This window comes from Chlorocebus sabaeus, chromosome 11 (genome assembly GCF_047675955.1).
Source record: "Chlorocebus sabaeus isolate Y175 chromosome 11, mChlSab1.0.hap1, whole genome shotgun sequence".
Taxonomy (NCBI): domain Eukaryota; kingdom Metazoa; phylum Chordata; class Mammalia; order Primates; family Cercopithecidae; genus Chlorocebus; species Chlorocebus sabaeus.
The window spans coordinates 94,866,069-94,892,561 of record NC_132914.1 but is presented as its reverse complement, the minus strand read 5'-3'; the positions used below and the strand labels follow the sequence as shown (position 1 = coordinate 94,892,561).

At 34.7% G+C, this 26,493-nt stretch overlaps 1 protein-coding gene across 18 annotated transcripts in view; it reads right to left on the bottom strand.

Annotated features, from left to right (window-relative positions):
* The window catches only part of LOC119623841 (uncharacterized), a 147,797-nt gene that overhangs the window by 58,219 nt on the left and 63,085 nt on the right, over positions 1-26,493 (bottom strand). For all 18 annotated transcript variants that reach the window (XR_005239894.2, XR_012094568.1, XR_012094569.1 and 15 more), the window contains one exon: positions 22,139-22,343. Coding sequence is in view for 1 of the 18 variants with exons in the window: in XM_073021024.1 (XP_072877125.1) it covers positions 22,139-22,249 (111 nt within the window). In the remaining 17 variants the exon portion in view is untranslated. The remainder of the gene's footprint in view (positions 1-22,138; positions 22,344-26,493) is intronic.

Genomic DNA, 26,493 nt, shown 5'->3' with positions numbered 1-26,493 from the left:
ATAAGTGTTGAAATGCTGGTAGGCTGGTCTAGCACATGTTGTTCAGTTACCTGTCTTCACCTGACTTTTGTAGGCTCACTCTTACCCCTTTCTGTCTGGAGGAGAGCCTAGTTTGCTTGTCAGGACTCCTTTCAGAAGGAGACCTTTCTTCCAACTCTGAGAGCAAACTCTCCGACTAACAAAACTGTCTTGTAGATCAAGAGGCACTAAAATGAACCAAGAGAAGAAATACCAGTTATTGAGTTGCATTTCTTACAGAATGAAGTCACTGCTGAGGTCTAAAAGTGAAAGCATTTAAGAGCAACAACAAAATAGAAAGGGATTTAGGTGCAGCTACTGAAAGGTAGAGGAATGAGTAAAGAGGAGGCTGGTACACAAAACGAACTTAAACCTAGTGTACAAATTCCTCAGTGTTGTTGACTCCTTGCTTAAGAACAGAGTAGGGCAGAGAATGATACAGTAGAGGGTGAAATGATGCCCTTTATTTGTACCCCTGAAGGGCTTTGGAACAAAAGGAGTCCAATTCTCAATCAAGGGAGGAATGATAAATGCCCTCCAAGGTAAACTAGGAATCCTAGGAATTCACATCAAGGAATCCGTTTTTAAGCTTTGATTTCCTTAAAAGATGATGCCTGAATAAATATTTTATGTCAGGTTAATTGGCTGATTTTATTTTATTTTTAAAATAACAACCTACTTTCAAAATAGATTATGACTTTATTTAAAAATCTCTGTAATAAAAGTTCTGGAAGAAAACATTAAGCCGGCTTATTATATGAGATTTCTATTTTATCTGATTCTTCCTCTATGCACAAACTCAGCTTCAGTCCTTAGTATTGTTAAAATTAACTTTCTAGAAATGATACAAAGGAAGGATAACATACAATTAAAATGCAGTATTTATAGCAATCGAAGCAGGTAACACACCTCAGAGACTGGGGAGAATGAAAACAGCTTTTCCTTTCTCTTCTTTGGATTAAATGTAATAATTTAGCGACTTCTTACAACCTATGACTAGATTCTTTATTTTAGTCGTTCATCCAACATTTTAATGTAACAGCATTAAATATTCTGGGTAGCTAGCTGTCCTTCTCAAGAGGATTTTGGTAGCATGCAACTCAAATGTTATCCCAGTCCATTTTCTGCAAATTACAGGACTCTCCAGAGCATAGTCTTTCCTATGTGGGGAGAGAGCATGGCTTAAATTTTTCTGAATAATTTTCAAAATCAAATTTGAAAGTTTTTATGAGATATGATCCTCCCTGGTGGGTGATATGAAGCATAACCTAAGGGACAAACATGAAAATAATAAGCATAAGACATATTAGCATATAGATGCCTTTGAAATAATAAACAGCAGAAACCAAAAGGCTTATCCCCAAAAGAAACTTATGAGAAAATAGGAAATTAACGTACACTTCTTGCATGACAACCCTAGCTTGAAAGCCAAATAGAATACACTTATTCAGTGAAGAGTGGAATGGCCAGAGAGATGGAGAAATAACCCCCAAATCAACTCTTCTTTGTTCCTTTTTTTTTTTTTATCATTATTACCACATCAATATTCTGTATTTATCCTTTACCTCATGCCATTCCTTTCCTCCTTTAAACAGAAAAATAATTAGCAGGAAAATAAGAATTTTCCTTTTGCTTCCTCTATGAGCCACTACCAGGTAGACAGATGGAATATTCTCTCTTTTTTATTTTTATTTTTTTCTTCTTTATCTACCTTTCTATATTGCCCATTGATGGCATACAAAAGGCAGGGCTTGGTTATTCAATTACCAAGAGGACTAAGGAGGTTTAGTGGAAAATGAAACAGAACTTAGTCCTTTTTTTTAAAAAAAAAAAACAATGAGCCGTGAATGCCATTAACACTTTTTCTATTTAAATTGGTAGAGCCTCTCAAGATAATAAGAGAGCATATTGTGGTGTTATAGAAAGAATATGGTCTTTGGAGTCAGCCTCATTTAAGGGTTCGATCTGAGTAACTTTAGAAAAGTTGATTTGACACAATTAGTCAAGTTTTCTCTTCTATGAAATAGTGATAATGTTGTCCACTTTTCTGGGTTGCAACAATTAGAAGTTATATATGTAAGCTACCTGGAACAGAGTCAGTGCTCAATAAAGGTAGCTCTATTCACCTGGATGAATGGATCAATGACATTATATAGACTCCATAAATTTGCAATTCTAGAAAAGCCAAATGCTTTCCCACTTGCATTTTGCATGTATGTGAATAAATGTATGGCTCCAAAGACAGTTATGAAGGAGAGATGCCACAAAGTATGATGCTATGTTCTAGATCCATGGTGGCATGGGATTGCGAAATAGTTCCAACTGCACTAGGAAAAATAAAGTCGAGAAAATAGAGATCCTATAGAAATATTTTATCTCATGAAGCCAAGAATGGGGCTTTAAATTTAACTTTGCAACTACTGACAGGAATCTATGAATATTTTATGTGATTCCAGGAAAGTGAGAATTTGCTAACTACATCTTAAAATATCTGACACAGGTGAATTCCCTCAGCAGCTTCATGTTGGATTGTTGAAACACAATATTCCTATATCTGGACACTATGGACATTATTTCAGTTCTTTTAATTAATTAATTAATTAATTTGAGACAGAGTTTCGCTCTTGTTTCCCAGGCTGGAGTGCAATGGTGTGATCTTGGCTCACCACAACCTCTGCCTCCTGGGTTCAAGTGATTCTCCTGCCTCAGCCTCCCAAGTAGCTGGGATTACAGGCATATGCCATCACGCCCAGCTAATTTTTGTATTTTTAGTAGAAATGGGGTTTCTCCACGTTGGTCAGGCTGGTCCCAAACTCCCGACCTCAGGTGATATGCTTGCCTCAGTCTTCCAAAGTGCTGAATATTTATTTTTAATGGCCATCAATACAATATTTAGAACACTGAGAAAGGGTGCTTCACCAATGATACCATTTGATATTCTCCATTTGTTTTAAACATTAAACTTTTGATTGATACTAATCACTTAACAAACATTGTATGTTTTGGTCTCTTGGCATATACAATGGGAAAGAAAAATGTTTATTACAAAATGCCGAATTCTATAGGTATTTGAAAATCAAACTTGGTTTATTTCACTTTGTTCTCTTTCTGCGGAGCACTAGTCTTGAACCTACCCTTCATTAACGAACACCTGCTTATATGTCAACCTTTCCATTTCTATCAAAATTGACCCATCTATTTCTTTAATGTTTATGATTTCTCATCAGTATCTCAGACACTGCTGATAGATAGTAATGAGATTGGAACTGGGAAAAAACTAAGAAAGAAAAACCTTCATAGATACATTTTCTTGACACCTGAGCTGCTTCATTGAGTTTGTGAAAAGCATGTTGCCGAGAAAGTTTTGACTGCTCTGCATGAACAGAGTAATGGTTCTAAATGTTTACTTTTTCCTGTTTAAACTTACCTCATTGGGTCTACACCTTGAGACAGATACCATGTGAATGGTATCCTTGCTGAAAGTCCTTTAATCCTCATCTTTCTTATTCACTCAGGCCTAAGAGAGGCCTAATTTATTGCCCTTTGGGGCTAATTTTAAAAAGAATGTTTAGAAAGACATACCCCAGTAAATAAACCAAGAGCTACTTCTGGCTTTCAGGCTTTGAGAATATTTTGATTGCCCATATGCTCTCTGAGAATGGCTCTTTTGGCTATAAAAGAAAAGATTCTGTTTCATGAATTAAGTGAATACATATTTATACAAAATGTGTATTCTTAACTCTCTGCCAGTGATTTGGTATGATAAAACATACTTTTTTTTTCTGAAAACTATAAAGGACTTGAAGTTCTACCAATGTTCCCTTAAGGAGATTTCAACTTCTTATGGAACCTCGTCTGAATGCTGATGATGTGCATACACACACACACACACACACACACACACACATATATATGCGTGTGTATATATATGTTTCATAGTCTCTCTCAGAGTTCAAAGCCACCCAAAGTGCATAGTAGGTTTTGACTATCATATTATAGGTTTTGACTAATTATAATTAATTAATAAATAGTAAGGCCAGACTTCCTGCAAACTCTCAAATCTTTTTGTTTTGTTGATGTTCTCAAATCATTCTTTCAAAAGTTTCTGCTGTCATATCTTAGTGTATGTTAAAGCTTGAAAAAATATCTATTGCAAGGGATAAAATGAAAATAAACCTTTTCAAGTCAATCTCCATTATTTATTTTAAAAATTCAATTCCTAGACTTTTTCCATTTGTTTTTTTTATATGATCAAAATATGTTTTCTGCATCCAAATTGGAAGGAAGAGGTTAAATTGTCCCTGTTCACAGACAACATGATCTTATTTATAGAAAACCCTAAAGATTTCACAAAAAACCTGTTATAGATAACAAACAAATCGAGTAAATCTGTAGGATACAAAGTTACCACATAAAAATTAGCAGTACTTCTATGAACTAATAAACTATCTGAAAAAGAAATTTTTAAAAATCCCATTTATAATAACTATAAATAAAATACTCAGAAATAAATTTAACTAAGGAGGTAAAAAACCTACACACTGAAAACTATAAGACATTGACAAATGAAATGAAAATAGACAGCCCATGTTCATGGATTGGAAGAATTAATATTGTCAAAATATTCATGATCTACAGATTCAAAGCAATCCCTATCAAAACTCCAATGGCATTTTTACAGAAATAGAAAAAAAAAATCCTAAAATTTGTATGGAACCACAAAAGATTGTGAATAGCCAAAGCAATATTAAGCAAAAAGAACAAGGCCGAGAGCATCAAACTACCTGACTTCAAAATATACTACAAAGCTATAGTAATCAAAACAGCACAGAACTAGCATAAAAACAAATGCATAGACCAATGGAATAGAATAGAGTGAACAGAAATAAACCCACCCATTTATGGTCAATTTATTTTTGACAGAGGTGTCAAGAATACATAATGAGAAAAGAATAGTCTCTTTAAGAAATGTCAAGAAAACTGAACATCCACATGGAGAAGAATGAAAGTAGGCCCTTATTTCAAACCATATACAAAAATCAACTCAAAATAGATTAAAGACTTAAGAAGAGAAAATGTAAAACTACTAGATTAGAACATAAGGAAAAAGCTCCATGACATTGGTGTATGTAATAATTTTTTTTTAAATGTGACCCCAAAGCACAGGCAACAAGAGAAAAAATAGACAAATGAGAATACATCAAATTTAAAACCTTGTGCACAGCAAAGGAAATAATCAACAAAATGAAGAGAAAACCTACAGAATGGCAGAAATTATTTGCAAACTATACATGTGATAAGGGGCTAATATCCAAAATATATAAAGAACTCAAACAACTCAGGAGCAAGAAAACAAATAATCTGATTTAAAATTGAGCAAAGCACCTGAATAGACATTTCTCAAAAGAAGACAGATGAATGGCCAACAGGTATATGAAAAGAGGCTCAACATCACTAATTATCAGAAAAATGCAAATTAAAACCACAATCAGATATCACCTCAACCTGTTATAGTGGCTATTATCAGAAAGAAAAAAGACAACAAGGGTTCTTTTGGATGTGTAGAAAGGGGAGTCCTCTCACACCATTGGTTAGAATGTATATTAGTATATCCATTATGGAAAACAGTACGAAGATTCCTCAAAATATTAAACATAAAACTATAATATAATCCAGCAATCCCACTACTGGGCTTTTTCCCAAATGAAATAAAATTCATATGTCAAAGAGTCAAAGAGATATCTGCATTCCCATGTTCATTGTAGCATTATTGACAACAGTCAAGACAAAGAATCAACCTAAGTGTTCATCAACAGATGAATGGATAAAGAAAATGTGATATGCATACACAGTGTAGATGTTATATACACATATTATTATATTATTATTATTATTTCATGATAAAGAAAGAATAAAGTCCTGTCACCTGCAGCAACATAGATTGAATTGGAGGTTATCCTCCAGTTGACCTCCAGTTCAATCTTTCTATGCCTGGCTATTTCATGTTAAGTGAAATAAGTGAAATAAGCCAGGCACAGAAAGACAAACACTGTGTGATCTCACTTATATGTGGAATTTAAAAAAGTTTAACTCATAGAAAGATAGAGAAAAATGGTGGTTACCAGGAGCTGGAGAGGGTTAGAGGTTGGAGAGATGTTGGGCAAAGGATACAAAATTTCAGTTAGATAGAAGGAATTAGTCCAAGAGACCTATTGTACAATATGTGACTATAGTTAACTGCTTGCCTGAAAAATCACTAAGAGTAGATTTTAAGTGTTCTCACCATACACAAAAAAGATAAGTATGTGAGATAATGTATATGTTGATTAGCTTCATTGAACCACTCCCCATGTATACACACATATTTCAAAACATCATGTTGTACATGATAAATATATGCAATCTTAATTTGTCAATTAAGAAAATTTTTTTTACCTTTCACCACCATAAAATAGACACAAAATTTACTTTGGCATCAACATTTCCTTGATTTTTTATTATTATTTTTTTCGAGGTGGAGTGTTGCTCTATCACCCAGGCTGGAGTGTAGTGGTAAGATCTCGGTTCACTGCAACCTCTACCTTCCAGGTTCAAGCAGTTCTCCTGCCTCAGCCTCCCAAGTAGCTGGGATTAAGGTGTGTGCCACCATGCCTGGCTAATTTTTGTATCTTTAGTAGAGACGGGGTTTCACCATGTTGGTCATACTAGTCTCAAACTCCTGACTTCAAGTGATCCACCCACCTCAGCCTCCCAAAGAACTGGAATTACAGGCCACCGCACACAGTCCATTCCCTTGATTTAAAACATAGATGTGAAAGACTAGATCTTCCCACAAAAAAGGATTTTTCAAATATTCTTAGTGACAGGGAAAAATTAAAAGTCCTCAAAAATAGCAATGCACCTCAGATATAAGCCCTTCAAGGATAATGACAACCAAATTATCAAATTTAGGATATACATTAGAAATAACAATAGTTGATGGTAATAATGATTGAGGCATATCTCCTTCAGCTCTACTTAAGTCATCCTTTTAATAGTTCCTACTTTCTTTTTGTGCCAGTGATGACTAAACACTCAAAATTGCACCAGCAGGCAAATCCTTCCTGTTATCTGAAGTGTTTATGTCACTTGATGAACTGTTGTTTACATAAGAAACTGGCATATTCCCATTTCTCATCCCATTCTGTGACACAAGTAATTTATAAAAAGTGTGCCCTATCCATCTCTTCTTCCATTCTAAAGCTGTTAGACATATTTATGTGGAGTCATAGGTAAACTGCAGTATTAGAAATACGACTAGAAGTTGCTAATCCCTAGGATTTTGTCCTCATCCAATCCCATGAACTGCCATATTTCTGCCCTTGACATTTTATAGTCCTAATGAAAATGCAAATATCCCTATCCCTATCCCCTGATTATTTGCTTGCATTTCTACTTGCTAGAAAAGTTTCGGGGTAACTGGAAGCCAAAAACTGGGAGCCCTTTCCAAAGATGCTAACTGAAGGTGATAGAAGAAGAGATACAGGAGAGAATATTCACATTCCTTAAGGTCAAGCTCAATGACTGATTAGTTTAAAAATATTGTTCTCTGAGGGTGGGGCATATCTGCAGGGTTTATTCAAAATTAGCCATAGCATTAATAATCCCACAAATCTCTTATTTATCATTGTCAAGGACATCTAAGAGTCAGAGTCTACATATTAGATCTGTCCCTCACCAGCTCCATGATGTTCCCTCTATACTTGCAATGTAAACCACTATGGACTGTGGAAAGAAGAAAACATATGTAAAGGTGAATTATAAAGTATTCCATAAATGTTGGTACTATTGTGGGGAGATATGATTATCATGGTGATGATGATGGTGATAATGATGGTTGCTAGTTGAGTACCAGTTGCCTTTATAACACAGTATATGAAAGGAAAAATATGGAAATAGACTAGAGAGAGCCTGAAGTGCAAAAATGTAATTTAATGTAAATGTGATTTTGTTGATCTGACCCAGAATGGGAAGAACCATGGGCACATCCAAAAGGTCTTGTGAAAAATGATTCTCTTCAATTATCTTCCATGTATTGAATATGTTTACAAATAATAGATGCCTATTAATAGATGTCATTTATTGGAATTTTTTACCCTGTACTTAGTACTGCTAAGTATGCTGCATGAATCATCTTATTCTGTTAGTGGGGGCAGAAATTGATATTCTATCATATTAGGTAATAAATATATATTATATAGAAGGAATCAATAAGATTATATAAACCCTCAAAAGTCATGTGATTTTTAAATGGGATTTCATGAAACTGATTAATTCAGGAGAAAAAGAGATACAAGAAAATTGATTTGACCATCTGGACTGATTGGAGTAGGTTGCAGGGAAATGAGTTGATAAACTAATATTGCTGTGTGGATGGACAATAGGAAAGGTTTCAAGGAAATTAATAGGTAATGAACATAATTTACAATTCTAGGAAAGATATGGTACCCACCTCTGGCTATAGAACTCGATTCCCCCAGTACACAAATACACCCCTGAAAATTGTGCCATTCTTCTGAAAACTTAGCCATTACATTGTACATACTGTCCACTCTCTGATTACCTATGTGTCTAGAGGTGATTTTCATCAGTTTTTAAGGAATTTACAATTCTGGCACTAACCTAAGACAAAGCTTACATCATCATGTGGGTTCTCTGCTGAGGTTTACAAACTAATTTTTACTATTAGGCTAACCAAACCCAATTGTGCAGGCACAATTGTTAGTAAAAGTTATATAATATTTCTTAACTTCAAATCTAAATCTGATTATTCTATCACAATTTGTATTAGTAAGAATGACCTTGAGTAACCATGAGTAAGCCAAGATAAAATCCCCAATGCCGATTTTTCCGTTGATTTTGACAATATGCTTTGGACTTGTTAATGCAATATTTTAACTAGCGTCAAAACCTGGAGTGTTTATTTATAGCATTAGTCTTTTAGTCTCCTCTTCTTTCTTTTTGATAGAAGGACAAGGAAGTAGGCAAATCACTGAAGAGATACAATACAAAATAGGAAAAGTGAATGCCTCTGCAGATTCCTACTTCTTAGAATAAAATGGGAATAATTATCTTTGCACCACTGGGCTAAACTGAATTGCATATTTAAGAATAGCACAAAACTAAGAGATCATAGTTATAGGATGGCTTTCTTTGCTTACTGAAATGATGGATACATTCCTGAGATGACTTATTTTCAGACCCCAGAAGCCACATTTTTACAACACGAGATGTAGAAGATCATACTGGTGAGTTTGAATCCTGGCTCTATCAGGTAGGATTTGTGCTTCCATTTTCCATTCATAAAAAGGAGAGAATAGCAGCCTCCACCTCAAAGGGTTGTCAGAATTAGATGTAAAGTACGAGAACAGTGTCTGGCATATAGTAAACATTATATAAATGTTAGGCAGCAGCAGGAGCATTATTCATAGTCATAAGCACATCACTTAAGAGACAAAAGAAAACCTCCATGTTATGCCAGCTTCAGCACAAAGGGAAGGGAATTAAATATGATTTCACTATCTCAGTGATTGTGAATTTATTCATTATCATATATAGAGTGCTCATTATGTGCCAAACACTAAAGTATTAAGCAGGGCAGAAAAATTGCCAGTCCTTATAGCATTTGCTTTCTAGAGGGGATGATAGACAACCAACAACTTTATGGTATAAAGTCTTGTAGTGGTGAGAACTATGGAAAAAACTAAAAGGAGGCAGAGAAATGCAAAATGGCCTTTACTCTGTCCTCGTATTCGACTGTTTTTGACAAAAAGGCTTGGTGCGGGCCCTGCTTTCCTCCTGGAAGGAATGCTCGTGCTGACATTCTAAGTAACTGCTTTACTGAAATCCCAACCATTTGGATGCAACAAAAATAATCCAGCATATGAGCACATCCAGATAGACATATGTACACTGGTTTTTAAAAATGTAATGTGTATGTAATTTCCCGAATGGCTGGTTGTCACATCCATCTGGTCTTATTTCCATAGCACTTGAATGCACCACGAGGATATAAACCCTAAAAGCTAGAAAACAGAATTTAAATACCCAAACACATACGAGGTGTGTTTTCAAAAGCAGCAGACCTCAAGTGAACACTGTGGTAACTTCATTAACTTCTCAGCCACAGTTGAGAGTAGCTGAGACTAAGCATAAAGGCCACAGAACATAAAAGACATTCCACTGCAGACCTCATTAAGTGGACTTAAGAGAAGCTTGACAAGCTAATGACAAAAATCTAATTTGGACTTTCTGGATGTAAGAACCCTGAACAAGTCCAAATACACTGAAACTCCGCCATGCGTGCTATCTGAAAAGGCAACAACCCTACGTCAATTAGGGCCATGTAGTTCATGAATCAAAGCCCCAGGGATGGATGTGGTCCTCTTCAGCCACACTGAATAGGAAATCATATTCTATGTGTTTTGGGGTTTGGGCTCTGGTCCTATTTAAATTGCACAGATGTTGCAGGTTTCTAAATTAACAGTGGTCCCCAGGGAGGTATTCATCAGGCTGCATATATTGAACAAAGACATGGCTAGATGTAGACACCACACTGTACAGAAAACATTTTTGGCATTATTTTCTCTTTTTCTAGAAGTCCTTTCCTGTTTCTAAATTCATCAGCACCTGTAGAGTCCAGGACAAGTGAGATTGTATTATTTTCATGTCATATTAAAATTATCTAGTTGCTTCAGGTGTGTTTATTTCACTCCCCAACTACTTGTATATCCCCTGAGTGGAGAAGCACGATAATAATAATAGTACCAGTATTTGTGTATGCCACGCACAAGGGGCAGTACCTTGCAAATAATAATTCTCATATCAATCTTATGATCAACTCAATTTTATAGACATGGAAGCTAACATTCATATAATTGTTCCCAACTCTAATTAGTGGAGAACCAAGGATCTAAAATCAGGCTACCTGACTTCCAAGCCCACATTCATATTCCACTACCTAATGCGAGAAGGAATAAATGCTTGTTGAAGGAATACATGAATGAATGTGTTTCTTAATATCCATAGAATTAAAAGACAAATAATTTATTGGCTAATGATATCATTGTTGCAATAAGCATATAGTAATAATTAGAATAATAAGGATAGTTCTTTAGGATCCTTGAAGACATTGTGCCTGCATGTTTTATGTTCCTATAGTGCCTTTTCAATAGCTCACATACAGAAGGTATTTGTAAGACAATTGTTAAACCAGTAAAATATATTAATCCAATGGCTTCCTTGGGTCATTTTCTGTTTCCTATACAAAACCCCTTATAAAAAGGAAGAACCTTCTTAAAAAAAAAAAAGCTGGCTCCGTGTGCTAATTTATTAAGAAATCTCTAGACGTTTTATCATGTTTAGATCTCTGGGCTTCTGTCTGAACATGAGGGAGACCTAAGTTCCTGGTTCCAGCTTTTCTAACTCACCTACTCCATTTTCATACAAGCCCTATTAATAAGAGTGGGAATGAGAATGTTTAACTGTTGTAAGGAAGGCAGTGAGTCAGAGTATCTTAATAAAGGTTTACTGAGGAGAAACTAATTCTATCCACCTTTCGAAACCTGGATTTCTTAATATACTCATTTCTGTGCCCTACACTTAAATGTAGTATTATTCACTTAAGACATTTTTGTTTGCCAATATTCCATGGAGAAATAGAATTATTAGCTTGTTTTTCCAAACAGTCTGGAAAAAGACTCCAAGTGTATTTTCTTACCTTCATCTTTCCTGTTTTCACTGAAGTAATACCAAGTATCACTTAACATCTCTGTGTATTTTATAGAAAATGAATGCAATATCACTTGTCCTGTCTTGCTGCTGTGAAAATCAAATATGATAATGTGTATAGAATTATTTTTGAGCTAGGAAGTGTTGTATAGCTGCTAGAAATCATTAGAAAATAAAAAAGCCAGAAGTGTATGTACTATATACTTTCAGTAAGCCAAGTATTTAATTTTGTCCTTATATAAATGATATATGTATGTGTACAAAACACATATATATACACCTGGGACAAAAATAGACTTGTGTATCTATCTATCTATCTCTATCTAATCTATGGATACACTCATGCTGATTGGAAATTTTAGTGCATAAAGGTTTAAGTAAATTAATGAATGCCGGATTTTAAAAACTTCTCTAATTGCCTCTGTTGGTTTCTAACACAGAGCTACTGTACTTTATGCAGTAATTACAGTTTTTATTTACTGAGTGTCAACTTGATGTTAGGCATTGTGTTAAGGCATTTATATACGTTATCTAGTTCATTCACAACACCACTATAAATAGGTATTATTTTCTTTCTTTTCCTGATGGGTAAACTAAGGTCCAAAAGATCTAGGAAAATGCCTCCCAGTCACACTGCTAGCAATGACACAGGCAAAATTTGAATTTAGGTCTGCCTGTCTACAAAGCTTTGCTTAGCAATTCAAGTCCCATTTGTCTGAAATTTGCATTAATCCAAGTGTATATTAATCCATGTGCTATATTTTTTAGGGAACAAGTTCAAATGAATTCTATTCTCTGTGAAATGTTATAGAGTTCCTTAGTATCCATAGAATTAAGCCAACCAAAAATATACATCTTTTTCAAAAACAGCTTTAAATTTTTTAAAATGTCTTCAGGTGGTTTATGGCCCCTGGGTCCAGGTAATATAGTGATCGTAAAATATAGGTGATTGACAGTTACAAATGGAGTTAATGGTCATAGTTTTCATTCATGGTAACCACTGTTCACTTTCTTAGCACTTCAAGTGTCCCTACTGTGTGCACACCACTACAACACTACTCAGTGGTAAAGCTGTGGCTGTGGTTAGGCGGAAGGTTAACAAAGAAATAGGCGATTTCCCTCAATGTGCCTACAATCTATCCTTTGGAAAGGAAATCAGGATACACCAAGCAGTCAGAGTCAAATTAATTTTAGAATATATTAGCAATACTTAGAAGTAATAAAACTAAATCAAAATTTCTTCAAAGGATTAAGTCCTTCAGCCTTTAACTCAGTCAGACCTGTCTTCCTCACATGCCAATTAGAGTTCAAAGACAAGATTCATTCACTTCATTTACAGATCCGTTGAACCTTGGGTACAAATGATAAATCCTTAATAAGTCAGAAAGATAGCTATATTTATTCTTAAAATTAACTAATTTGCACACTGAGGTTGGGTGATTTGCCTAAAGACAGTTCATTGAAATGTCTGATAAAATTTCGTAGGCCTGTTTTTTGACTTGACATCACTGACCTGTTTTCCCATTTTAAAGTTAAAATGTAGAAATGTTCATATGTGTCAAGAGTCTTATACAAAACAAGTTCGCATCTCCACATGAAGATTAAAACAAAACAAAACAACACTTCACTAAAATATTTAGATAATCTCATGATAGCAAAAAGTGCCCAGGCATTGTTTTATTTTGAATAGATTGCTATACTTTTAGGAAGGAATTTTCTTCCTTTGTCTGTGCTGTAAAAGCAGACTTAGGTTTATTTAGCAGTTGCCTTAGTGAACTCAGCAATAAACATACTTGACAAATCAAATTGGCTGGCCGAATCTAGTGTCTCAATTCAACGGTCAGGCAATTTTACGAATGTATGTGCACACACAGTTTACATACACACACACTCTGGTTCTGTAACAAAGAACTCTTCTGCACTGTCCATGGAGTATTTACCAAGCTACCTTCAGCCACAGGGAAATGAAACTTTCCAACTTTTCATCTCCAAGGATTAAGGAATTTTACATTAAGCGCCTTTGAAAGGCCTAATGCTTTTTAAATGATAATCAAAGGCAAGATAATTCTGAAGGTGACTACGGTATTCTTTTTTCTGAAAGTGTACTATTAAATAATCATAACTGTAATGCACACACATTTTATTTTTAAAATACCGAAATTAGCTTCATTGATTAGACAGTAAATAGCAATAATACGTTAAAATTAGTATTGATGTAGAAAACGGTAATCAAATGGCCCAAACAGTTAACACATAATGCCCTTTTTTCTATTTTTGATTTAAGCCATTTCTGGCCCCTCCAGTTTTCCTGGGCCAGTTAACAGTATGTCAACATTTCTGTGCCTAAGATGTAACTAGCTGTGAATCATTTTCACAAATTTTTTATTTTTAGTATTAGACTCCATTGTAATTCTGCAGGATCTAAACCTGTTTTAGAGAACCCAAATTACACAAAACTTTGGGGATAGAAATTAGCATAATTGAAATAATTCAATTTTTGGTAATTATAATTCTCACTTAAACCTAAATTAAATGTGCCAAACTATAATTATGTTCAAATTTGCATCATGAAAATCACCCCCATTTAGCTCATGACATCTTAAAATATCTAATAGGGATCTTAAACTCTTAAGGTTGAGTCAAGAGGCCTTATTTTCACAGCCTTTGGGAAGAGGAGACTTATTATGCATTAAGCACAGTTATTTAGCCTCTTGGGAAAGGAAAGATGGGTCCATTATTTCTTCACTATCTGATGTGCAGGATTTGTACTCTAAGCTTCAGATACCTCTAACTTACACTGCCATTAATGAGTTCTGAGTGCCACAGCAGAAAGTAAAGATTAATGCTTTCTTTCAAGAAAAACCTTAAGCAAAGCAGGTCATGCATTAAGACAAAAGTAATGGAAACCAAAGACAAAAAAGGCTGTTAACACTTTAAAACTAGGCACTAGAAAATAAGCACTGTTTTGCTATCCATTTTTAAACGATTAAAGATTCAAAACAACCTGAAGGCAACGAGAATTCACCTTTCAGTCCTGTGAATTGCTCACTGATTCTTAAGAATCCTAGGATCAAACCTTTATTATTATTTTTGGGGGGTGCAAAAGGAAAACATCCATAAAATATTACTCAGTTAAGCTGCCTGTTTAACTAACCTTTCTATTATTTGATTTGATTAAATTAACCAGCTGATGTGATTAAGCTTGCAAGATGGCTTATTCGTCTTCATCTTTGGCATGGTAGGTGGATATAATCTTCAAATATATTGATCAAGAAATAGATGTGTCTGGATGTACAGGGCTGGCATATTGTCAAAGCACATGATGAGTTTCCCACAAAAAAACACATGAATATATCTCCAGTTGAGTAAAATATTCACATTAATACCAGAATAAGGCAGAAGAACCCTGGCTGACATCCCATCTGTTCTTATGAATTAAATTTAGAAATCATATGTAATATAGACATTTCTGTCTGAATATCATGAAACCCTGACACATCCAGGCTTTCATTAGAAAGCTCCACGATGTGACTTGAATAACAATCTGTCTTACCTAATTAGTATTTTCAGTTTAGCATATTCACTTCCAGACATATTGCTGTTTGCACATGGTAATTTGGGTAAACAGATACCATCCACAGCTGCATCAATTAACACTGCTAATCAAAACTGAATTCAGGTAATTAGGCACATTTATGCAAAAAAAATGTGTAATTTTGCAAAAAAGTGAGATTTTTCAATAATATGTCAATAAGTAAAAATCTCCTTTTGCTTGTGAAGATAAAGAGTGAGACAAGAGAAATCATCATTGATATATACATCACGCAGACAGAGTAAAATTCCTAAATTAAATCTCAGTCTTTAATTGGCCTGTATTTTCAGAAATTGGATCATATTTTTTATAAATGTTTTCCTCAATGTTTCCACATAGTAAAGTTGATTCACATCTGCCTAAGGGCTTAATCATCGAGCAGGACTCAAATGGTTAATGAATTCTCAAGTATTTATGTAATTAGAAAGGATGTTGGTCAAACTTGTTCTTCCATCTTGTCTAGCATCTCTTAGGAAAGATTCTCTCAGAACGTCTCATTTTATTACACACTTTAATTTTCTCTGCTACAAAACACTTTCATTTGTAATTAGAACTACAATAGCAATTTATTTTCCTGCAAATATTCTTCAACTTCTCTAAGTCTACACAATGCCCTTTAGTTGTTTTTTCATTCATTTTCAAAATGAAGACTCTACGTTGTTTTTCCTCTCTCTCTACAAACATAAGCCAAACTGATCATTTTGATTAAACATTTTAATCAGTTCAGAAAAACTAGTTTCATTGTTGTGAAGTAATAAGTGGCTAACTAGTGACTAACAAGTTCTGGCTAAGGGGAGATTTATGGGCATAAGTTAAAGCTAAAGTAAAGAAATCTGGATCATTTAAAAAAGCATCTGAAGTAGATATAAGAATAACCTAGGATGGAGATTATTTGTGTATAATATACACACTGACAAATTTCTACTTATTTTTCCTCCTTCAGACTTTGAAGCTTAGGTTTATTTCTTAGTGTAAACACCAGGCCTTTACAATGAAGTACTGGACTCAGTGTCCCTACTTTTATCTTAATGGTAATAGTCACTTTCAATCCAAGTTAACAAACACCTCCTCACTCTCTACCACATATCAGGGTCTCTTCTAGGCCCTGCAGATAAATATAGAGATGGATTTAAACCGACCACACTTCTCTGTGTCAGCTTCAGAGAGTTTACAAACCAAAAGAATCAACAATGAGAAGGCTGATGAAATCACCAAGTGAAAATCAATCTGTCAATCCCAAATTTTTGGAACCTCCTGGTTTAATTTTGTAGAAGTTTACTTTTTGCATAACTCAAGTTAATTCTTTTATTCTCATAAGAAAAGGAGAAAACAAATTTTTTTCAATTATTTTGCATGATTTTTTTCTCACATTGCAGCAATACTGTACTTCTATATTTATTTTTTGATATTTATCAAAAATATTTTTTCTACGTATTTCTTTAAATGCATTTGTCATAAATAATTGGGCAATTCCTGACAGCTAGACATCTAACAGACTTATACTCAGTTTCAAGAGCAGGAATTATAAAATATAGAGACATTTACCAACAGGTTGTCAAACTGTTCACACCAAAGAAACCATATGAGGTAGGACGGATGCCTCTGACTTTAAGATTCTGTTAAACATAATTATTTATGAATCTTAAAAGAAAGATAGGTAAGCACAAGCATTTGAAAGACAAGTTTTTTACAGAGCCTAATGATTGGTTTTCAATGAACTAAACTATTAATATCTGCGGAAGAAAACGTCTTCTCTCTGTGAAAGAAGCCCACTGAGTAATGTTCATTGCATGGGTGACCCAGTGTGTTGTTACTCAAAGCACTCTAAACCCCTTCTTCTCTTACTTCCTCTAGAGTGAATCGGTACAGAATTAATATCTCATCAAAGTTCCTGAGTTTTAGTAAATTCCTTTTTCTGCAGAAATGGTTTAAATTTGTCTTGCAAGAATCCTGTTCTCACAGTCTCCAAGTTTTAGCAAAGTGGAATGCCATGATTATCCCAAAGACAGCTTTGGTGAAGGAAAGGCTTCAGCAGCTTCCAAACCAGGCCGTGCCACTGACTAGCTATCTGACTTCAGGTAAAACCTTCGCCAGTCTGAGTGTGAGTTTCTTGTTTATACAACATGGCTCATAGGCTCACCTCACCAGATTGAGGGGAGTACCTGAAACATAGTAGGTGCTTAATAAAGGCTTGCTAAAACTGAATAAAGGTTAGTCAATGATGGCTCCAGAAATGCTAATGCTGAAGGCATTTGAGTTAAAAGTATCTTTTTACAAAGTTCTCTGATTCCAAAGTAATATACAGAGAGAGTATGATAATTTTAATACAAATAGCATAAATTGTATCAAGTAGGCCACAGACCACTGCTATATTAGGTCACCTTCCAACTCATTTGAAAACTAGTCCTAGAAAACTAATCTTCCTAATTAAGTTGGAAAGTTAACACTGGGACACTTATTGTTTCTAGAGCATTTTTTTATGATTTTATTAAACAAATTACAAGAAGTAATTCCATTGACCATTATTAACCAAATAATTTTTTTTAGAATTATTATCAGTTAAAGAGGATAATCTCAAAAAATTTATATGTGACTACGTTTTAACTATGAATAATTTTTTTAAAAAACTTAGGAAATCCTTGAGTCTGCCACTTGCCATCTCTCCTTAGTCCAGCAGAATAAAATCGCTTATAGAACATCTACTCTAAATTTCAATAAAATTAAACTAAATTGCTGACTCAGAAACAATGCACAACAAATAAAACAACAGCATTGGTCACTTTTTAAAACAGTCTGCTTTTTAAACAGAAACACTCCAGCTAAAATATGCAGTCTATAAAATATCAGATGGATTAATCTTGGCTTATTCATAGCAAAGAATGTTATTTCACAACTGTAAGAGAAAATGTCAGGGCTGGGACTGGGTAGATTAGGTGGAAACCAATCTTGATAGAAAACAAAGGCAACATAAAGAAATAAAATGTCTTCGAAGTACACTGAAGCAAAATAAATTATTGGATCTGGGATTTAGCAAAGTATAATCTTATTTTCCTTTGCTCTTTCACTAATACTTTTTTTCTACACTGAGACAATATGAATTTCACCTTCCAAACCCATAATTTTCTTTAATAAAAAGACTGCTAATAATTAATGACAATGTAGAGAAGGATGTATCTGTAGTTCAGCACATTAGCTTTTTGTACTTCAGAGAATGTTGTATTTATAACGAATTTTAATACTGAAGATTATTTTCATTTAGTTCTGTTGAGAGGTAAAATAAGATTAAATTAGAGAAGATAATTAAATTATGTCTGAAGAATTAATATTGCTTATTTTAGAGATATAATTTAGTGGTCATGTTTATCTTTTAGTTAAAATTATCTTTAATAAGAAAACAAGTATTATCATGAAACAATTGAATTTTTTAAAGTTTGACAATGGAATGTACTGAAGCTAAAGTTGATAATCTACACTTTATCAGACAAGGTACAGAACTACATATTTGTTTACAATTTATGGTTGAACACTTGTCCCACAATTAAGAATTAGGAAATTATCCTTACAGCAAACAGATCTTAGTTAAACATATTATTAATCTATGCTTCAACGTATTATCCAACTCTCTGGAGGATGCCGGAGTGACTTTGCCAGCTGAATAATCTCAGTCACTCTATCACAAGTTTTTCATCTTTGACTTTCTTCACAGGCTTGGAGTAGGAGCCTATCTTTCAGAAGGATGTTAAAAGAATACATGAAAAGCTTGTGCAAAAATAAAATAGCACCTCCAGGCTTCTTAATTTTTACACTATAATGCCTTGGACTTTTCTACCTTGACAGATTCAGAGTGAATTCTTTGATGAAAAGAGAGAAATAAATTACATATGGAAGGAAAAGAACCTTTATTATCATTTTAATAGTTCACAGACACATAAAAGGAAGATGCATTCACTATGTGATGGGACCTAAAACTAAAAATATTCACTGACTTAGAACTAAACAAATTAATATGATATGAAAAATAGAAACAGTTTTTGAAGCAATGTGAATACACAACTTTTCACCAAGACTCAGAAAATTTAACAAAGAAAAATAAAACTAAACCATTAAATGGCATTGCAAATAATTAGTTAGCTTCTCCTACAGCATTTTGAACTTAATGAAAACACTGAATATATTCAGAAAGTATCAGAGATCATGGAGAATGAAATTCCAGACATCAGACATAATCAACTTTTAGAAATTGCTTCATAAGCAACTGTACCAAAAAGCACGCATTTTCAGGAGACATCTTGTAGATTTAACATGGATATGATATGCAATTTCAGTGGTTGGCACTGAACTAGAATAGAGATGTCATTGTTATTTATTCCTAACTCCTTCAGGACATCCCTAGGTTGTTTTTCTATTGGGACCATACATTTTCAGTGTGCATAGATTGGCTTCATGCTCCCTGCTTTTGTTGGGATGGTGGTTTTGATGTTTTGAATGCAGGCAGTAGTGCTTGGGACTCTCTCTGTATGTTCCCAATTATCTGTAATGTTATTCTATATTCTCTGCCACCAGAATGTTTTTGCGAGAGCTATGGTCCCTCTAAAGCAGCATACCAATCAGAAGTGCAAAAATGAAAAATAAAATAGGAAGATTTTCTTCTTATTATTATTTGAATGACATACGACCTGCTCAGTGTTTGCATTTAAATTGAGCAGGATAATTCAGCTCTGAATTTAATTTCAGAAGGGTTAATCACCCTAACAAAGGTCAATCAAACTTTAATCTTCAATAAAATTGCTACAACGCCAATCACCTGCAGGACATTTATTATATTCCCATTTCCATGCGAAAGAATGCATTGCTTTCATTATGTATCACTAATCTTCTAACTCTTTACATTAGCACATTTTACCAAAAAACATTAATTCCTTTGAAACTCTGATGAGAGTTCATTTCTACACATCTCTGGAGATAATCTTGTTAAAAAAAAAAAAAAACTAAAAACTAAAAACGGGACATCAGCTGTGAACCACTTCCTGGGCACTATCTAATCCTCATAGACCTTCAATACTCCAATAGAGTTCTGACAATACCAAATCTCAATTACACAAAATATTATGGTGGTTTAGGTTAAAATAACAATATATGATTTTAGGCACTTAATCCTCCCTATTGTCTGTGATTGTGCCATTCATCTACTTATTTCTATTCACAATGTTTACTGCATACAAAACTTATTGATTTGGAGGAAGCAAATGTTAACCAGCTTTGACTAACAGAGGAAATACTTAAATTCATTACTTCATTCACTCAATAAATACCTACTGAATGTCTATTATGTGCCAGACATTGGGCTAGGGTGGAGAATCAAAGTTAAGGAAACAAAAGACAAACAAAAAGATAGTTATTACAAGAATAACACTCTCCTGTAAAAATGGTGTCCCGAAGTTAATAAAATAATGATTTAAATCTCCACTTTCAGTTTTTCTTACTGATGTCATTAAATTTCGGTTAAGTCAATTTCCACCAAATCTGTTAAGTCGAATTTCCACCAAAATTTTGATAAACAGTGTTTAAAATTATCTGGACACTCAAAGGCTTTAAAATTCATAATCCCATAAAATGATTCATTTTTTATTTGAGAACATAAAATGTGACCGCAAATTTTAAAATGAATATATTGATAACGTCTAGTCTCCCATCATTAGAAATAAAACCATGAGAAAGTTTCAATGAACTTATTAAAATATACATGCTGTGCAAAATTTGTTTCCAAAATGTTATTTCATGACGTTTAAAAACTGCTATTAACACAAAAGACAATAGTAATGGGCAAAAGACAAATCATTGCATTTTGCTATGATATAGTGACCCAGATGACCGTGGAGGGAAAGAACCTTAATATATGTCCCCAATTATATTGCAAATTGATTGCCTAGATATTGTAACGGTGGTGTGACACAGCATAAATAACCCAAACTTGCCTTCTGCATATTTTTTGAGACCTCTTCCTCCCTCTCTGTACTTAGATTAAGTGCACAGTCACATACACAGAGGTGCATGCCGTTCCTCATCAATATTCACACTAATTAATTAGCAATACAGGAAGGCTGCCGTTTGGGAAACTCCTCAAATCTTGCATAGTCAATCAAGCAAAGCAAATCACAGTAAAAAGAAAATACACGTAAATAGTCTGACCAGACTGGCCCTGGAGAATAGCACATAATTTCAAGAGATAGTCGTCTTCATAAATGTTGTTTCAAAAAGCCCCAATTACATTGTGCGACTTAAGTCAAGACCTTAGCTTTCCTTTGAGCATGTCTTGAAACTAAAATAGAACCTCTACATATTCTATAACTACACTTTGCTTTTTCTCCTTTCCTAGAACTAGGTTGACACAATAGAATAAAGCAGAGCAACGGCTTTTACATTGTCGAGCAAAATAAATCCAATGTTATACAATATAAATGTCCCACTGATATTTGTTACCAAATACTTATTCTGAAAACTGATAAAGATTAGCTAGACCCAACGGGAAAATATTGCTTTATATTCCATTTTCATCATCAAAATCTGTTTAGTTATATTATGAATTTACAGATTTAGGGGAAAAAAAAAAGCTTTCAGAGAATATGTTATAAATGCCCGAAAAGCATATGGATCTTTTTCTGAATCATTTCGGTCAAGAAACAAAAAAAGAACCCATGAACCATCAAACAAAAATCTTAATAAGAAAACCTAGGATGTGGAATTATGAAAGAAACATACCTTTGGCCGAACAAGTTTGCAATTTCTCATCTTGCCTACACAGCTCTGTCGTTCCATCTTGAGCAAAAGTCGACTCCGTGTCCCTTGTGATCTCTGTGACAATGCCATCATATCACTGGCAAATTTTTCGATTAAACTTTGCAGATGTAGTAGCAACTTTGTTAATTATGACATTAGCCAGCCGGCGGGTACGATCAGTCACCCACTGCAAGGAAAGCCAGACAAAGAGACATCTAATCATTGCAACCAGAGCAGATAAATTTTGTTCCTTTCTCATACGTGTCACAGATTCTATTCCTTCTGACCCTCTCCTCAGCCATCGACTGTCACATTTAGATTCCGAGAGCTTCCAGTTTCCCTTTATCCCTGCCTTAGATCTGAAACTCCTGGTTATCAGGAAGACACGCGTCACCAGCTGTCTCAGAGCAGGAAAGCAATCAGGTGAATACTACTTATTATCTTGCATTGCTTTCCGAGGAGTGACAAGATTGATTTGGAACCAAGAATACATTCAGATCTCAGACAGTAGTTCCTAGGGTTTTGAGTTCAGACAGTAGAGTATGTGCTAAGTTGCAACAGGGAGGATTTCAATCCCAATGTTAAGGCTACAGGACATTAGAAATTTAAGGAAAGTTTTACGAAATTGATCACAGCTCCTTTTTCAGATGCCCTTGTATTAATATTTTCTTCTCTACCTCTGTCTGTGCTGTGTTGGTGATGCCTATGAGTCAGCTGTTACCCAGCAGAGCCAGCTTTACAGCAAGGTAGCCCAAGTCAACCTGTGGAATCAGTATTCTGACATTATGAAATTATCTCCATATATCCCTTTTTTGTGAAGATGAGTACTCTGTAAATCCAAATCCTGAAACTTATCTTTGCAAAAAGTTCAAATTATATTTTTATGTAATAACGTTAGAAAACTAATTCAGGCATGTCAGCTACAAATAACATACAAATTTAAGCTGGGGGAAGATATCATCACATTTTAATGCAAATTTTTCCTTCAAAAAGTCTGTCTACTGATTGATCAATATACACAACACATGCATAATGAATTTACTGAAATCTCAATATATATTAGGTAATGCATAGAAGCATTCCCACAAAATGATATAACAATGTTTTCCAGAGTGAAGCATCCAATGGAGCAGCAAACGGCTTGATCTACATGGTAAACTGTTACCTTGATACGATTTTTACTAAAGAATTACCACCAACATGTTTGCGTATCAACAAAATAAAAAGGTTGCACAGCAGAATTTGAAAGAGAATTATATATCATAAAGTAATAAAGTTATATTTATCAATAAATTAGTAGGCCTTTCTGGGATGGAGAAATTTAGGGAAAAGTTAAAATGTGATTCTGAAGTTGATTTTACCTAAGAAGTGTGTATATTTGGTTGCTGAACACAACCCAAAATGTTTTATCTCTACCTGTGAAAACTGCAGTTGCAGTACACTATATTAATAATTCATGATACATATCCTAAATTACATTTTATTTTTACATGAGAACATTCCTGCCATGGAGGGCCCAAAATCTCTGTTTAGCTTAAAGTGCTGCAAAGATAAACTGATAAATGTATTTAGATGCAACCTAAGATATACACAATGAGGATAAGATGATTTAGGGATTCCTAAAACTACAGAGCAAGATACTTTCATCCTCGGAAGACAAAAAGGTTTCTAAAGTCCCACCAGAACGGGCATGGGAGGGAGAAAATACGATTTCAGAAATTCTTAGAAATTATATATCTATATCTATATAGATATAGATATCTTTCTGAGAGTAAGATACTCTTTATCCTTTGTATCTTGGGCTGATAGTAAGAAATGAGTCAGATTCCATAAAAGCAAAAGAACAAAGAAATCAGAAATGTCAGGACAAGAGTGTGTTGTGGCACAATGTCAAGGACAAAGACTCTGTGATATGACTTTCAGTGATGCCCTATTTGGAAATAAGCTGTTTCTGTCCCATCCATTATCATAGCCTTGGCAACAGCTGTACAGCCTGGCACACAGCAGTTTCTCAAGAAATACATGTCGATGAAGAATAAATACTTACCTTGCATATATCATCCTCCTCAGCCCACTCACTTACTTTTAAAATTAAATGATGCAAAAATTAACTCTTTAGGCTTTATATGGATTACCCATATTTAATCGCATATGTATTCAAAATTATATCTTTAAAATACTGAAAAGGCTTTATTCTTTTTTTTTTTTTTTTTTTTTTTTTTGAGACGGAGTCTCGCTCTGTCGCCCGGGCTGGAGTGCAGTGGCCGGATCTCAGCTCACTGCAAGCTCCGCCTCCCAGGTTCACGCCATTCTCCTGCCTCAGCCTCCCGAGTAGCTGGGACTACAGGCGCCCGCCACCTCGCCCGGCTAGTTTTTTGTATTTTTTAGTAGAGACGGGGTTTCACCATGTTAGCCAGGATGGTCTCGATCTCCTGACCTCGTGATCCGCCCGTCTCGGCCTCCCAAAGTGCTGGGATTACAGGCTTGAGCCACCGCGCCCGGAAAAGGCTTTATTCTTAAAGAGTTCAAAGTAGACATTTCTCTTAAGATTTTAAAATAAGCATTAATAACGTTCACTCTATTTGTTCCTATGAAAATGACTTTGACTCAGGGAGTTAGAATGAGTCAGAAAGATCTTTACTCTTTGAGTGGAAGAGGGGACATTTTCCTAGGAAATTCCCAGAGAATAAAATAATGCTATATATACAATATTTTTTCATTGCAATAGTATCTATAAGAGAGAATGGAAACAATGTCTCCAAAGAAGGAAACCAAGATATAATTTTGGCAATTAATCATAGGCAGTCATTATATGGTAATATGAAAGGCGGATAAAACCAAGTTTTTATGACTATACTGAATTTAAAAAGCAGAATACAAAGTGTGCATATATTGATTACTGAGTATACCTGAAGAAAGACTGGATGGAGAAGTGTTAACATAGAAAATATGTTTTGTAGAATTAGAAAGTATTTTCTTCTTTTACAAAAGTTTGCTTTCTTGCCATTCTAATTGTTAATCCCAAAATGTAGAAAAAAAGACTCCATCTGTAAGATGGGAACAACAGTAATAATTGTAATACTTACCCGATAGGTTCTTAATATTAAACCAGATAATGTACATAAAACTCTGCATATTTTCTGACCTACAGGAAACACTAATTATATATCTTGGTTATTATTTTTAAAATTATAACCATCATATAAATAATTCTGACATATTTGTGTTATACCTTTTTTTTCTGTGAAATATTACCAAAACTTCACTGCATTAAACGAGATATTCTGAAACAGGAAAACTCAGTATTCAAAACCTAAAAGACCAAACACAGAAATATGGTCTAGATAGTAAAATTGGTTTATAAAATAATAACAGCAATAATAATAACCAATAGAAGGCCGGGCGCGGTGGCTCAAGCCTGTAATCCCAGCACTTTGGGAGGCCAAGACAGGCGGATCACGAGGTCAGGAGATCGAGACCATCCTGGCTAACACGGTGAAACCCCGTCTCTACTAAAAAATACAAAAAATTAGCCGGGCGAGGTGACGGGCGCCTGTAGTCCCAGCTACTCGGGAGGCTGAAGCAGGAGAATGGCGTAAACCCGGGAGGCGGAGCTTGCAGTGAGCTGAGATCCGGCCACTGCACTCCAGCCCTGGCGACAGAGCAAGAATCCGTCTCAAAAAATAAAAAAAATAAAAAATAATAAAATAACCAATAGATACAGAGGACTTCAGTTAAAATTATAATTTCTATAAGATCTACATGACTTATAATTTTACTAGACCTGTAGATCGTACAGTTTTGCCTTTATACGGCTGCTTATGGCATACCTACAAAGAGGCAGAACTGCTGGAAACAGAGATTAAAATAAGAGAAATTGACCTGGAGAAACTGGCATTGCCTTGAAGAAACTCAGCACTCTTACTTTTCTCGGCACTCTTACTTTTATTTTCTAATGCGGGCACTTGCTGATTTCTGCTCCCTGTGGCCACAAAGTCCAACTCAGAGCAGCCACCTAAGGCTGTTTTTTCTCTAGGGCATGCAAGCACCACAGGTTCCATTCTAATTGTTGCCATTCTAACGACAAGGGGTTGTTGAAGGTATAAATACAATGTACAGGTGTGGAATGTTTTTCTAAAGGTTGAAGCAGTTGGTGAGAACAAAGCAATCTAGATTTGGAAACATTCTCCATAGAGAAGAGTGCATTCTGGATCCACACGGACCCACTAAGCCCTCTTCTCTCTGCTACAGACGCTTTTATTTTTGTGCCCCACCAACTGTCTTCCATTGGTCCTTGTAACAGCCCTTCCTATCCCTCTTACCACTTCAATACATTT